General features: G+C 42.6%; 1 protein-coding gene across 2 annotated transcripts in view; it reads right to left on the bottom strand.

Annotated features, from left to right (window-relative positions):
- The window catches only part of LOC137619615 (zinc finger protein 436-like), a 62,909-nt gene that overhangs the window by 15,784 nt on the left and 30,380 nt on the right, over window positions 1–16,745 (bottom strand). Inside the window, exon 7 of one of the 2 annotated variants that reach the window (XM_068349800.1) lies at window positions 3,804–3,931. The exons of the other annotated variant lie outside the window; for it this stretch is intronic. Within the exon in view, the coding sequence (XP_068205901.1) occupies window positions 3,804–3,931 (128 nt within the window). The remainder of the gene's footprint in view (window positions 1–3,803; window positions 3,932–16,745) is intronic. 2 annotated transcript variants of the gene reach the window in all.

The raw sequence follows: 16,745 nt of genomic DNA, 5'->3' as shown, positions 1-16,745 counted from the left end.
GTATCCAGTGGTGTTATGGGTCTGACAGCACTACGAGCCTTCATTTTAATTCTGTCTGGGAATTGTGGGATGAATGCTGTGGGAATTGAAACCTAAAAGACTTAGGTTTGCATAGCTAGGAAAAGTACAAAAGTAACTGTCACAACCTCATCAAAAAGAGTGTAGGGATTCTAAACTTCTACTATTTTAATATAATAACTACCCATCATTAGCGTGCTCACATGCATCAGTGTCCGTTCCAACTCCATAACATCACACCGGCTGATCCAAAGAGAGAAAAGGAAGGAAAAAAGGAAAGAAGGTCAGACATTCTCACTCTTAAACCTGACTTATGATGTAAAACCTATCTTAGACATGATGCCTTTTTTGTACCAACAGGAGTGAGGCATGGTACACCACTTGCTGGGCAGCTACCACAGGTCCTATGGAGGATGTATTCATGGACATGCAGATGCAATCCCAAAGATAGTGTGCTTTAAAGGTGGTCTGTTTCTTCCAGACACCTGCCTTCAACACTTGGGCAACTGAAGGGTTCTTTCTGAAGGCTAAAGTGGTACCAACCCCCCTGACATCACGAGCTGTAGGAGGGGCTAAGGCCAAGGCTGTATCCCATTGCTCCTTGTAGGTTCAACTAATGACTTCACAAAACCAGAAGGAGATGGTATTTCTTGAGATTTTCTACTTTGTCATCCCTATACTAGTAAAGAGATTCTGTAAGGGGGGTCTACATGAGCTTGTCCATTTTATGTCGAGCTTCACTGCCTGCACACAACACAGATGCAAGTCATCAGGATTATCGGTCATCTCCTTGAGCAATATGATTGAAATAATCAAACATAGAGTTACTGATCAGTGAGTTTTGGGTCTTTTCCACAAATTCAGGAATGAATGAGAACGAGATCTGCCTCCACCACTAGGAATGTGAGACTACGTATGATAGATCATGAAGCTCTCCCACTCTTTTGGTCAAATATAAGGCTAATAAAAACACTGTTTCAATTGTGAGGTCCATCTGAGGCTCTGGTTTGTATGGAGCCTTCCAGAGTAATCTAAGGACTCTGGTCACATTCCAAGCTGGGGATTTGATTTCCCGAGGGGGACAAGATTGTTCAAAACTCCAAGCCAAAGCTAATAATTCCCACAAGAAAAACAGCTCTACTCCTCCTAGTCTGAAAACTTGGCTCAAGGCTGAGCGATAGCCTTTAATCCCCGATACTAAGAAGAGTTTCTCACCCTTCAGGTACACAAAAAAATCTGCAACTAATGTAACAGTTGCGAGTGGAGAAGGGTTCCTCCTATGACACCAAGCACAGAAGAGTACCCACTTTGCTAGATAGACTACTGTTGAAGACTTTGGAGGTATTTAGAGCATTGCTTTGTAGTTGAACATGAAAAAAAGCTTTTCTCTCTGAGGATTATTATTAAAAGGGAAGTGATTTTCCAGCCCAGTGAATTAAGCCTGCCTCTTACAGAGCTGGTCCTATTAAATTTTAGTTTTCACTTTGAGGAGATGTTTGATAACCTCTAACCATGAAGTAACAGCCAGTTCACTGCACTGTGGTATTTCTTCACGTGCGGCTGACATAAAAGGTCGTACTGGGTCGAGACCTCTCAGAACTTCTTTAGAAGGCTTAGGTCTGGGTACCATTCTGCGTGTGGCTATTTCAGTTCTACCAGTCATTTGGAGATTGAGTGTAATTAAGGCTCTGCTGATCACCATCCTTATGAGACAAAAGGTGGGAAGGGTTGATACCTTAAGGTCTAAGGGAAAAAGGGATGGATGGGCTTCCTCTGTCACGTAGAATTTCCTTTGTTTCCAAAATACAAGAGGAATCAACTTAGAGGAGCGAGCTGCTTGCAGAGAGACTTTAGTAGCACAGACCTGTGCTTTCAGTACCTAGATAGTCTTCTCTCTGTCCTGACCAAGGCAACTCAAGGTGTTGCTTCGATGTATGTTTCTTCCTGAAGAAGGAATCAATGGAGGTCTGCCTTCCAGAGAAGGGGGCTTTCAGAACATCACCTGGATTATTCCTTTTCCTGATAAGTCCTAAGACCCTCAGGAAAGAAGACTCCTCCTTAAGTTCAGTAAAGATGAACTCCAAGGGTCTCTCATTGGCTGGACCGGGTGAGTCGACGTGCTCGGGAAATCAAGTCTTTCTCTTTTAGGTGGAGTCATCTGATCATGGGACTCCACGGAGTCACTTGCGGATGACGCCCATCTATTTTTCTTGGAAGTGACATTCTTCTTCTCCCCGACTTTCTATCTTCTGGAAAAGAGATAGATGTAAGATGAACCGTAATGTTTGGAAAGAGGGGCTTTTATCTCATCTGGGGACTCTGGATCCAGACATAACTGTGATATCACTTGCTTTGGTATTGACCCTCTTCGATATACAATCTCAATAGGAGAGAGCCTATATTAACCGATTAACTTTGACTGACACAACCTAAGGTCTGTATGACATGAAACTCCTTTCTTAACATCCAGAGGAACAAGTAGCTCTGACTACTCTGATGCGCTCCCTCTTATGATCAAAAGAGGGAAAAGAAACTGGCCAGTCACCTGACGGGACTTTTCGCTTTTGGGTCTTTTGCCTGTAGAGAACTTTGAGAGGCGTGTCCTCCAGATGCCCCCTTTTCTTAGCTAGTGCTATTACTTGTGGAGGTGTCTGCTCTTGTGAGGAAAAACAAAACTGATCATAATTGGATAGTGTACGCAATAGTAGATGGCCCACCTCTTCGTCGCTCGCTGCTTGGTGCCACTAAGCTCAACTGGGCTATAGTCTGAAAACTTGCTTACAGCACTTCCAGAGGAGTAGGCAGAGAACTCGGAGACAATGTCTCTATTATAAGAGTTGATGCTTATGGGGGGTGGAGAAAGCTTGATGACCAAGATTTCCAAAACTGAAGACTGGAGCTCCTTTACAAGGGATGGTCTCCCTGTTTCTCTATGGGATGCAGGGAAGTCTACTGCCTTGGGAGTTACCTCTGCCATCATAAAGTCGTCAGTCTTCTCAGGTTTGGTCTCCAAAGAGTTAACTGAAGAAGGGCTAGATGGATGAGTTTCTGTAGTTAGCAGTCGGAATCTCGCCGACTTTCCTGACCTCAAGCACGAATCCAAAGGAGAACAATTGTGTTTAGATCTCTTCTTCCTACTCAGAAACCTCGTCCGTTGGGAGGAAGATAAATCCCTGCACACATCACAAGGGAAATCCAAAGTGCAGGGCTGCCCTCTACACGAAGAACATAGAGGGTGAGGATCAATCTAAACCTTACTTATAAAGGTGCCACAGCGTCGATCTGATAGTTCTGGACACGTCCGTGTTCTGCTAAGTTCTTTCACACACATACTGAAATGAGAAAAAGAGAGAAAATTAGAAAAACTTCAAGCCAGTTGGCGAGCATCGAGAACACGTCTTTACAGTTTGACGGACAGAATGGGAATGAAGGGTCTGAGAACTATCAGACACGTACCACCAGTGGCTACAGGGCGATGGCTGCCAGAACCTCAATAATTCTTCATTTGCTGTTTCCAGGTTTTGCCAGAATCTTACCCCTAGTAAAGGATGAAGGTTTACATTCACATAGGAAAAAATATTATAATTGATGTGAAAAGGTCAATAAGGTTGGATAAAGACAATCTTTTACTATAAAATTCATAATGACTATAGAAAATTAGATAGTTTGACTCTGAATGCCTCTACTTTCAATGAGAGAGAGAGAGAGAGAGAGAGAGAGAGAGAGAGAGAGAGAGAGAGAGAGAGAGAGAGAGAGAGAGAGAGAGAGAAATTTGCTATGCTTACCATCTGTAGATTCTACTTTAATATTTTCTACAATTCCTTGATTCGTATTTCCTGTATCTTCTATTGTAGTTGAATCAGGTTCGTTATTCAGTTGTCCTGAATAAGACGCAACTGCAGCCTTGGCTATCCTGTTATCAATAGAACAAATTTGGAAATAATTTGTATTTTTCCTAACTATACAAACCTGAGTCCTTCACATAGGAGAAGTAACAGTGAAGCTGGAGAACACGAAAGTTAAAACTTTTGCAACTACTGTAGATATAAACAGGTGAGCGGGGAAGTACCACCTCTCTGCTTGCTCACTGAGTAGTCACTTTGATTGTAGCTGGGACTTCCTAGGTGATAGGCGATGGAGGGAAAGTATAAGTAAAGGTCTATGGTTTGTATAGTTAGGAAAAATAGAAATGATCTCTAAATTTGTAAATTGTTCCGCCACAAATACTACACAAACTTTCATCCTTTACATAGAAGACTCATCCTTAGGTGGGAAGAAATTTCTGTTTCAACTGGTTGGAAAACTAATCCTAGGATTTCTAAATTTGGACCTTGTAGGTAGCAAGAGTTAGGATTCCTTACATTTGTGTGCCAGTGGTGTGATTACCAGCGGGTACATGGGCCGTGCAATAAAGGACACTGAGCAAAAAATCTCTGTGGTAACACTGAGACATATGTATACTAATAAGTTTGCCTGGTTCCAAACAAGTAGCAGTAGTATCCAATGGGTTTGCTTGGTTCACACCATGTGGCATGGTTAAAGTCCTAATTTGCTTATTATCGCTCCGACTGTTATCTTGTATAGAATAAAAACGTTTGGAAATAGTCTACGGATCTTAAATATGTGCTTAAACGCACACTTTTATGTTTTTTGCCGAAAACCCTAAATTACCTGAAAATTTATATGTGGCTCGAGTTCTTACTCGGCCACGAATCTTCTCGCTCCCGTAGTTAAAAAAACTAGCTGTAGATGGCGTTACGATAGCGATAGCACCGCTGTAGTGTCAAACTACCGAACTCATCACGGCCGCGGTACTTTTGAAACGACCCAATGAGACCCCACTTGACCTGCGAATTAGCCTACGGGCCTTTTTTTGCCCAATCAGAATTCAAGAATTCAAAAATCTCGATCATACCATACCTCACATGAAGCACGCTCGTTCTTTCTAGCGCAGACACCATGGCGTCCGGTGCTACATCTCGTGTTTCTGAAGATATCATTAATTTCGACCAAATTAACGACCCTACTTTTTTTCGTGTTCAGTTTCATGGCCACTAACAATTTCAGTGATTATTTGTATTTTAAAGGCCTGTTAGGTGATTTTTCCGGTGTGCGTTCTACTTGCAATATCGGCAAAGTCACTAAAAAGTACGACGGCAAATCAAGAACCGGTGAAAACACGTACTTTTGGCGGTGTAATTATCCCGTGCCGGAAAAAGATTAGTTTGAAAAGAGGCAGTTTTTTTTAAAAATCTCAACTGTCGTGCCAGGATATTTTTATCCTCATCTGTGATTTTGTTTACAAATTTCCCCAATACACCATTCGCCAGACGTATAAAAAGTTTGCCTCGCATACTCTCGTGGATTGGTACAACGTGTGTGTCGATATTCTTGTGATCGACAGTAAGAAGATTGGCGGACCTGGTCACGTGGTGGAGATCGACGAGAGCAAGTTTGGCACACGGAAGTATAACCGGGGTAGTAGGGTCGACGGTGCTTGGGTGTTTGGAGGGATTGATCGGGAAACACGCGAGACGTTTTTCAAGGTTGTCGATGATCGTTCGGCTAAGATGTTGATTCCTATATTATTAGAATTCGTCCATCCCGAAACTACTATTATTTCGGATTGTTGGAAGGCTTATAATAATATAAAGAATCATTTTTTTCAACATCACACAGTTAATCATAGCATTAAGTTTGTGAGCCTGGACGATCGCAGTGTACACACTAACTCTATAGAATCGCAGTGGCACATTTTGAAAAGGACTGTCATACCTGCTTTCGGCACACAGAAACACATGTATGACAGTTTTTTGCAAATTACTGTGTTTGCCAGCGATATCTAGAGGGATCAGAGTGTAAACTGAAGGCATTCTTGAAATTAATCAATCGTGTTTACCCTCTCAAAACTTGCCAAACCCCAGCAACAACGGCCGCTACACACGCTTCTCCTGGACCATCCATAACTCCCGCTCCATCCCGCCCAGCGAAAGTCAGAAAGAAGATCGTCAGCGCGCTTCCCGAAGATTCGGAATTCAGCGATTTCGAATATTAATCGTGTAAATACACATGGATTTCAGTATTTAACTATGTAGTTAATTATATTGTTGTGTAAGGGGGGTCCGGGGGGGCGCAGCCCCCCTGGGTAAGGACACGGCTTTTAGCATAGGTTAGGTGGGTTTTTTAAGTTAGCTTCTCCCGTCGTACTCGTAGGTAAGGAAACTGCTGTGTAAGGCGGGGGGGTCCGGGGGGGGGGGGGGGCAAAGCCCCCCTGGGTAAGGACACGGCTACTAGCATAGGTTAGGTGGGTTTTTCAAGTTAGCTTCTCCCGCCAAAATTGTTTTTAGAACGACGGCCACAGTTCTACGAACTCAATTTTAGAACGACGGCCACAGTCCACCCCACTTTATAATATTCCCATTTTCTATGAATGGAAACGGATCTGGCCGTCACCCTACAAAGGCTCCAAATCTTCTTACAAAATTTTCAAGCTGCGAAACGAGATGCCAATATTTTTATGACTCACTTTACGAAAAATTTTTCATTTTAAGAAAAGAGATTTACCAGCTAGGCCTAGAATAAAATAGTCACCCATCACAAAGAGTTGAAGAAAATGGGTTCAGACAACAGAAAATGAAGTTGCAGTCTATAATAGGGGTAACTATAATAGTACAGTAAATATGGAACTGTATATTTAGTACATGTACAGTATTGCGGAGGTAGCAGCAATAGGGGATTCAGCGTTATGAAGCTTCATCTGTGGTGGATAATGTGGGAGGGTGGGCTGTGGTACCCTAGCAGTACCAGCCGAACTCGGTTGAGTCCCTTGTCAGGGATATCTAGAGGGATCAGAGTGTAAACTGAAGGCATTCTTGAAATTAATCAATCGTGTTTACCCTCTCAAAACTTGCCAAACCCCAGCAACAACGGCCGCTACACACGCTTCTCCTGGACCATCCATAACAACCGCTCCATCCCGCCCAGCGAAAGTCAGAAAGAAGACCGTCAGCGCGCTTCCCGAAGATTCGGAATTCAGCGATTTCGAATATTAATCATGTAAGTACACATGGATTTCAGTATTTAACTATGTAGTTAATTATATTGTTGTGTAAGGGGGGTCCGGGGGGGGCGCAGCCCCCTGGGTAAGGACACGGCTTTTAGCATAGGTTAGGTGGGTTTTTTAAGTTAGCTTCTCCCGTCGTACTCGTAGGTAAGGAAACTGCTGTGTAAGGCGGGGGGGTCCGGGGGGGGCAAAGCCCCCCTGGGTAAGGACACGGCTTTTAGCATAGGTTAGGTGGGTTTTTTAAGTTAGCTTATCCCGCCAAAATCGTTTTCAGAACGACGGCCACAGTTCTACGAACTCGATTTTAGAACGACGGCCACAGTCCACCCCACTTTATATTATTCCCATTTTCTATGAATGGAAACGGATCTGGCCGTCACCCTACAAAGGCTCCAAATCTTCTTACGAAATTTTCAAGCTGCGAAACGAGATGCCAATATTTTTATGACTCACTTTACGAAAAATGTTTCATTTTAAGAAAAGAGATTTACCAGCTAGGCCTAGAATAAAATATAGTCACCCATCACAAAGAGATGAAGAAAATGGGTTCAGACAACAGAAAATGAAGTTGCAGTCTATAATAGGGGTAACTATAATAGTACAGTAAATATGGAACTGTATATTTAGTACATGTACAGTATTGCGGAGGTAGCAGCAATAGGGGATTCAGCGTTATGAAGCTTCATCTGTGGTGGATAATGTGGGAGGGTGGGCTGTGGTACCCTAGCAGTACCAGCTGAACTCGGTTGAGTCCCTTGTCAGGGATATCTAGAGGGATCAGAGTGTAAACTGAAGGCATTCTTGAAATTAATCAATCGTGTTTACCCTCTCAAAACTTGCCAAACCCCAGCAACAACGGCCGCTACACACGCTTCTCCTGGACCATCCATAACTCCCGCTCCATCCCGCCCAGCGAAAGTCAGAAAGAAGACCGTCAGCGCGCTTCCCGAAGATTCGGAATTCAGCGATTTCGAATATTAATCATGTAAGTACACATGGATTTCAGTATTTAACTATGTAGTTAATTATATTGTTGTGTAAGGGGGGTCCGGGGGGGCGCAGCCCCCTGGGTAAGGACACGGCTTTTAGCATAGGTTAGGTGGGTTTTTTAAGTTAGCTTCTCCCGTCGTACTCGTAGGTAAGGAAACTGCTGTGTAAGGCGGGGGGGGTCCGGGGGGGGCAAAGCCCCCCTGGGTAAGGACACGGCTTTTAGCATAGGTTAGGTGGGTTTTTTAAAGTTAGCTTATCCCGCCAAAATCGTTTTCAGAACGACGGCCACAGTTCTACGAACTCGATTTTAGAACGACGGCCACAGTCCACCCCACTTTATAATATTCCCATTTTCTATGAATGGAAACGGATCTGGCCGTCACCCTACAAAGGCTCCAAATCTTCTTACGAAATTTTCAAGCTGCGAAACGAGATGCCAATATTTTTATGACTCACTTTACGAAAAATGTTTCATTTTAAGAAAAGAGATTTACCAGCTAGGCCTAGAATAAAATATAGTCACCCATCACAAAGAGTTGAAGAAAATGGGTTCAGACAACAGAAAATGAAGTTGCAGTCTATAATAGGGGTAACTATAATAGTACAGTAAATATGGAACTGTATATTTAGTACATGTACAGTATTGCGGAGGTAGCAGCAATAGGGGGATTCAGCGTTATGAAGCTTCATCTGTGGTGGATAATGTGGGAGGGTGGGCTGTGGTACCCTAGCAGTACCAGCCGAACTCGGTTGAGTCCCTTGTCAGGGATATCTAGAGGGATCAGAGTGTAAACTGAAGGCATTCTTGAAATTAATCAATCGTGTTTACCCTCTCAAAACTTACCAAACCCCAGCAACAACGGCCGCTACACACGCTTTTCCTGGACCATCCATAACTCCCGCTCCATCCCGCCCAGCGAAAGTCAGAAAGAAGATCGTCAGCGCGCTTCCCGAAGATTCGGAATTCAGCGATTTTGAATATTAATCATGTAAGTACACATGGATTTCAGTATTCAACTATGTAGTTAATTATATTGTTGTGAAAGGGGAGTCGGGGGGGGGGGGGGGGGGTCGCAGCCCCCCTGGGTAAGGACACGGCTTTTAGCATAGGTTAGGTGGGTTTTTTAAGTTAGCTTCTCCTGTCGTACTCGTAGGTAAGGAAACTGCTGTGTAAGATGGGGGGGGGGGGGGAGTCCGGGGGGGCGAAGCCCCCCTGGGTAAGGATACGGCTTTTAGCATAGGTTAGGTGGGTTTTTTAAGTTAGCTTCTCCCGGCAAAATCGTTTTTAGAACGACGGCCACAGTTCTACGAATTCGATTTTAGAACGACGGCCACAGTCCACCCCACTTTTTAATATTCCCATTTTCTATGAATGAAAACGGATCTGGCCGTCACCCTACAAAGGCTCCAAATCTTCTTACGAAATTTTCAAGCTGCGAAACGAGATGCCAATATTTTTATGACTCACTTTACGAAAAATTTTTCATTTTAAGAAAAGAGATTTACCAGCTAGGCCTAGAATAAAATAGTCACCCATCACAAAGAGTTGAAGAAAATGGGTTCAGACAACAGAAAATGAAGTTGCAGTCTATAATAAGGGTAACTATAATAGTACAGTAAATATGGAACTGTATATTTAGTACATGTACAGTATTGCGGAGGTAGCAGCAATAGGGGATTCAGCGTTATGAAGCTTCATCTGTGGTGGATAATGTGGGAGGGTGGGCTGTGATACCCTAGCAGTACCAGCCGAACTCGGTTGAGTCCCTTGTCAGGCTGGGAGGATCGTAGAGAGGAGAGGTCCCCTTTTTTTTTTATTTGTTTGACGTTGGCTACCCCCCAAAATTGGGGGAAGTGCCTTTGTATATGTATGTATGTACAGTATTGTACTGTATGTATTGTATTATTTTACATTTATTATTACATTATGTTGTAATAACTACTTAATTTACAGGTATCAACAGTTATTTTAGGTATATTGAATAGTTCAAATGTATTTGGCAGTACAGTATTTCATTGTGGTTATACTGTAGCTTTATTATGAGATTTAATGTGGTGTTTTGTAGGGTTTGGAACAAATTAGGCAATTTGCATGGGAGATGCAACTCACAGAACAAAAAAAACCCTTTATGAAAGCCACTCCAGAACGAATTAATTTTGTGTTGTGAGGCATTACTGTATACGCTCCCCCACGTAAGGAGTATTGTACGTGGAATGACACTTCTACACCATGTTATAGAAAAGCTAGCTGACAGGGTTTCTGATGCTGTACCCAATAGGGGGAAGATGAAAGGGAAAAGTAAGGGCCAGTGAATCTTCACGTTCACCGTAGTCTAACACACAACTTCCAACCTCGATGCGAAGCTAAAAAGTCCTATGAAAGGAACTGAGGTAGCTATACCACCTGCTGTGTAGCTACAACAGGTCGTAGTAAAAAGATGTCTAGGGACCTGTAGGTCGATTCCCACATGTAATAGGGCAGTGAACGTTGTCTGATGTTTCCCAACGCCAGCCTGCAGCACTTATACAACAGAGATTCTTACGGAACAAGTTTAACCCCCAACTCCACAAGGAGCAGGAGGTGAGGGTGGTTAATGTGTATAGTCAATGACTTCCCTAAGCCAAAAGAGGATCGTATTTAGTCACCTTCCCTCACTCTAATCATGTTGAGGAAGAGAAGCTGCAGGTGAGGTCGAGTTGTTTTGTAGGTTTCAGGTAAAGGTACAAGTGCCCTTACAGAACCCAAAGTAGCTGATCAAGATTGTCAGCTACATCTCTAAGGCTTGCAATCTGAGACAAAGGAATCCTGGAATTGAGAATTGACTAATACTTGGTTTTAGATAGAAGCTCAGGGACTAAGGGGGACAAGACCTGTCCCAAGCGCTCTATATGAGTGACACTAAAGGAGATTCCATAAAGCTTGCTAACTCACTTGTCAGAGGCTAAGGCAAGCAAGAATGCCGTTTGAGGGAAGGTTCCTGTCTGAGGAAGCCTCAACAATTTGACTGCAGGACCTTATTAATATCCACGGGTGGTGCTCTTACCTCTCTCGGAGGACAGTACTGTTCATAACTCAGTATGAGCATGGAGAGCTCTGCCATAATGGTATCAACACCTTTCAGCCTAAAAACTAACTTTAATGCTGTATGATGGCCTCACATTGACGAAACCGAGCAGGGCTTTTATCTTCGGAGGTAAAATAAAAATTTGACTAACCATGGCATAAAGGCTCAGAAAGGAGAAAGCTCCTCCTTCCCCAACCATAGAGGATGGCCAACTAGGTTTGGTATAAGGAAGTTGACGATTCCTGAGTGTATCTTGACACCTCTCGTGCAACTCTGCATAAAAAGTCTGTCTCTGAGAGGAGATACTGGATAACCTCTCTCACGTGACGCTTTAGTGATTCCATGGAGATGTGAGGTCTATGGGTGTGTAATTGGTAGAACATGTTAGACAGAGGAAGTAATACTTTCAGTCTCTCTATCGGAAATTGAGCGCTCAGGTGAGAGCACACGTTCTTGCTTGAACTTGCGTTGTGCATGTTGACAGACATGTTGATCATCAAACACAGGAATCCTTTGGTGGGGCTTACATCCTAGAGAGAGGTGTATGAGAGACATGCTAACATTAAGCATATCTAATCCACAAGGATGAGCGTGGTTATGTTAAGCACACACAAGTTCGTTAAAAAGCGAGCTGATCTCACACAAAGTCAAGCGATTGCCATTCTAATCCAGTCAGGGAACTTTGATTCAACAATGCTCACTGGAGGAGATATTATATTGCTTGCAAGCACATGTATCCAAAGAATAAGGTATTCCTTTGTGAAGAAGCTTGTTCCTCCCAATACCGCTTCCTTTCAACTTCGGAGAAGTCTAACTCATGGGTAGCATATTGAGTATCTGTTCTAGTCATGGGAGACATGCTTGTTATGTATTATTGTAATAATGTACTGTATTATTTCAAGTGTTACATGTATTGCGCAACATTGCATCATATTGCATGAATAAAACATGTTATGCTTTGTATATAAGTGAAATGATTTATTTTGATATTAGGATTCAAGCATTTGTTAATTACAGTACATCAAAGACAGAATGTGATTCTTTATAGTTTTGTACTGGAGTAGGATTTAAGTCTTTTGAGAGCGATGCTCTTTTGTTGTTTAGCAATGTTTTGGTTTTGTCAGATTGTTTAGGACGCTCCACACACACTTGAGAGTTGGCTGTCATAGAGCATTATAGTCAGAAGATTTACTAAAGTTGTATTTTAAGAATACCAACGTATCATTAAATCCCACCAAAAATATTGACGACCAGAGATGGGATCAGCTGAGGAATAATTACTAACAATTCTTCATCTATTTCCAGGTAAACCTCATGGTTGTTAAGTAGACATCCTATCATCATATCAATGCTAGCATTAAACATGTCTCAGACCCAAGGATAATGTCCCAAGATGCTGTTGGCAACCTCAAAGGGAACAAGTGTCCAAGAGTTAAGAAGAAAATAGGCTGGAAAGCGATTAAACGACAAAATGTCTAGCCTGTGGAAGAAAGTCTGTTCTCACTGACAACTGCTATCAAAGTGACTACTCAGTAGGCAAACAGAGGGGTGGTGCTTCCCCTTTCCCATCCGGTAATTGCCGGCTGCTTGTTTACAATTCATTATAAAAGTTTTAACTACCATGTCCTACAGCTTCGCTGTTATCTTTCCTATGTAAAGGACTTGGTTTGTATTTGTGTCAGAACAAATTTATCATTAATCAAACAACTGACAAAATTATTCACACTTTTACTATTCATTTTTTGCATCTCAACAACACATAAAAAATGGGTTACAATACAGTATCAAATTTCATCACATAAAATGCCCCATGAAAAATTGAGGGTAAACATTCTCATTAAACAGAATTACTCTAAACTCAACATTCTATCTCTCATACTGTACTTCTCTATATGCATTTTCCACAAATGATGACTGATCTAGGAATATAAATTACTTTTCAAAATCAAACTCAAGTAACACAAAAAGGAGCAATGACTTTGAAAAATTGTAACCCTATCTCCATTACAAGGATCTACTGTACAAGATATAATTGAATAATTACCAATAATAATAATAATAATAATAATACATACATACATACATATACCAAGGCACTTCCTCCAATTTTGGGGGGTAGCCGACATCAACAAATGAAAAAAAAAAAAAAAAAAGGGGGACCTCTACTCTCTATGTTCCTCCCAGCCTAACAAGGGACTCAACTGAGTTCAGCTGGTACTGCTAGGGTGCCACAGCCCACTTTCCCACATTATCCACGACAGATGAAGCTTCATAATGCTGAATCCCCTACTGCTGCTACCTCCGTGGTCATCTAAGGCATCGGAGGCAGCAGCAGGGCCTACCGGAACTGCGTCACAATCACTCGCCATTCATTCCTATTTCTAGCACGCTCTCTTGCCTCTCTCACATCTATCCTCCTATCACCCAGAGCTTCCTTCAATCCATCCATCCACCCAAACCTTGGCCTTACTCTTGTACTTCTCCCATCAACTCTTGCATTCATCACCTTTAGCAGACAGCCATTTTCCATTCTCTCAACATGGCCAAACCACCTCAACACATTCATATCCACTCTAGCTGCTAACTCATTTCTTACACCCATTCTCACTCTCACCACTTCGTTTCTAACGCTATCTACTCGAGATACACCAGCCATACTCCTTAGACACTTCATCTCAAACACATTCAATTTCTGTCTCTCCATCACTTTCATTCCCCACAACTCCGATCCATACATCACAGTTGGTACAATCACTTTCTCATATAGAACTCTCTTTACATTCATGCCCAACCCTCTATTTTTTACTACTCCCTTAACTGCCCCCAACACTTTGCAACCTTCATTCACTCTCTGACGTACATCTGCTTCCACTCCACCATTTGCTGCAACAACAGACCCTAAATACTTAAACTGATCCACCTCCTCAAGTAACTCTCCATTCAACATGACATTCAACCTTGCACCACCTTCCCTTCTCGTACATCTCATAACCTTACTCTTACCCACATTAACTCTCAACTTCCTTCTCTCACACACTCTTCCAAATTCTGTCACTAATCGGCCAAGCTTCTCTTCTGTGTCTGCAACCAGTACAGTATCATCCGCAAACAACAACTGATTTACCTCCCATTCATGGTCATTCTCGTCTACCAGTTTTAATCCTCGTCCAAGCACTCGAGCATTCACCTCTCTCACCACTCCATCAACATACAAGTTAAACAACCACGGCGACATCACACATCCCTGTCTCAGCCCCACTCTCACTGGAAACCAATCACTCACTTCATTTCCTATCCTAACACATGCTTTACTACCTTTGTAGAAACTTTTCACTGCTTGCAACAACCTTCCACCAACTCCATATAACCTCATCACATTCCACATTGCTTCCCTATCAACTCTATCATACGCTTTCTCCAGATCCATAAACGCAACATACACCTCCTTACCTTTTGCTAAATGTTTCTCGCATATCTGCCTTACTGTAAAAATCTGATTCATACAACCCCTACCTCTTCTAAAACCACCCTGTATTCCTAAGATTGCATTCTCTGTTTTATCCTTGATCCTATTAATCATTACTCTACCATACACTTTTCCAACTACTGTACGCTTAACAAACTAATACCTCTTGAATTACAACACTCATGCACATCTCCCTTACCCTTATATAGTGGTACAATACATGCACAAACCCAATCTACTGGTACCATTGACAACACAAAACACATATTAAACAATCTCACCAACCATTCAAGTACAGTCACACCCCCTTCCTTCAACATCTCAGCTCTCACACCATCCATACCAGACGCTTTTCCTACTCTCGTTTCATCTAGTGCTCTCCTCACTTCATCTATTGTAATATCTCTCTCATTCTCATCTCCCATCATAATAATAATAATGATGATAATAATAATAAAGGGATTTTGACGAAGGAAAAATCTATTTCTGGGCGAGAGACCTGTGCCGCCCAGTGAAATACTCCTAGAGCACTTATTTCTAAGGAATATAACTGCTATATATTACCAGAGAAAAAAAAGCATAGGAATGCCAGGTTGAACCCGGCTCGCTCACCTATATAAGGTGTCGGTATAAAATACTGGGGCGTGATAATTCACAACCAGAGGTCTCGCACTATTTAGATATCTCCTCTTCAAAATCCCCGCCACAGCGAGGTGCCGTTCAACACTACTACCACTAACCCAACCCACGCCAGTGACGTCACTCCTCATAGCACCCAAGGTTTGGGGCCCATGTTGGGAGGGAAGTCAAGGGAGGGTTCACTGGGCGGCACAGGTCTCTCGCCCAGAAATAGATTTTTCCTTCGTCAAAATCCCTTTTCTGGGCTCCGACCTGTGCCGCGCAGTGAAATAGTACCAGAGAAATGGTCCCAAAACTTGGAACAATACCTGAGGAAGTAACAAAATCCAAAATAACAGGTAAGAGGATAGCAAGACATAGTTGATTAAGGTTCACTATGTTCAGGAGGAATCACATTCCCTGCTGCCACTGTAGCAAATATAAGGCTTCCAGAGGTTTTAAGCAGTGGCGTTTAAATACTGTTGGAGACTTCCGGCCTGTATATTTAGTAAGTCCAGTGAAGTTCATAGTAATTAACTGAGGTAGCTACAGCTCATATATCATGGACGTAAGGGAGTGATGTGGGAATGATTCTAGGTAGCCCGTTAATGAAATGCAGAATCTTCTGTCTGAGTCCTTTCAGGATGATGGTTCTTCACCTTCTCTAATGGGTAAGGGCCCCGAGGACTGAACGGGAGATATGTTTAAGTAGGCTTCCAGAGTGTTTACTGGACATAAAGATGGGTCCTGCGGAAGTGGGACAATCTTCCAGGGGAACCGTCTGTCCTGGGGGTCCTCATTTTCGCTAAAAATCTTTTGTCAGGGGAAAGGAGTACTTCCCCTGACGAGAGAAAATTCAATATGACCTGGATCTCTAGACAAGGCTGAAAGTTCTGATATTCTGGCGCCAGAAGTCAGGTTCATTAAGAACAAGGATTTCCTAACCAATGGAATATAATGGCAAGTCTCGTTAAGAGTGTCTGAAGCCAATTTAATTACTTCATTCAGAAACCAGGGAACTGAGCTATGGTGAGTTGATGGTTCCAATCTGGCGCAGGTTCTCGGGATGGATGAGAAGTATGAATCTGTAAGGGCAATATTAAAGCCAATTGTAAAACCTTCAAGGGTGACTTAATTTGTGGTAATAGTACAAGTCTCTAAGTCTGATTCAAATAAAATTCTGAAGAAGGTTACTGTCAGATTCATAGTCATTGTCTCAACCTTTGAGTCCCTTAAAAACTGGCAAGTTTCATAACAGCCGAATCATACTGTCGAAGGGTGGATCCCCTCTTATCTGATTCTAAAAATAACGTATTTGAGGATCAATATCTGCACCTCTTGAGCTGCAAATTTCCTAAAGTCCAGAAAGGTAGGGCATTCTGAATTTAAGGAAGCTAACACACAGCGAGTTGTACTGCTTGTGTTTGTATTGGATTGGGGATCTGTCGAGGTGGAGAACCAGTTCCACCAGAAGGGGAAACCCGTTGTGCTTGGGCCAGATGGGGACTACTAGAGCAACTTGGCC

Source organism: Palaemon carinicauda, chromosome 26 (genome assembly GCF_036898095.1).
Source record: "Palaemon carinicauda isolate YSFRI2023 chromosome 26, ASM3689809v2, whole genome shotgun sequence".
Classification (NCBI taxonomy): Eukaryota; Metazoa; Arthropoda; class Malacostraca; order Decapoda; family Palaemonidae; genus Palaemon; species Palaemon carinicauda.
The sequence above is the reverse complement of the archived record's forward strand: the minus strand, read 5'-3'. Positions and strand labels throughout refer to the sequence as shown.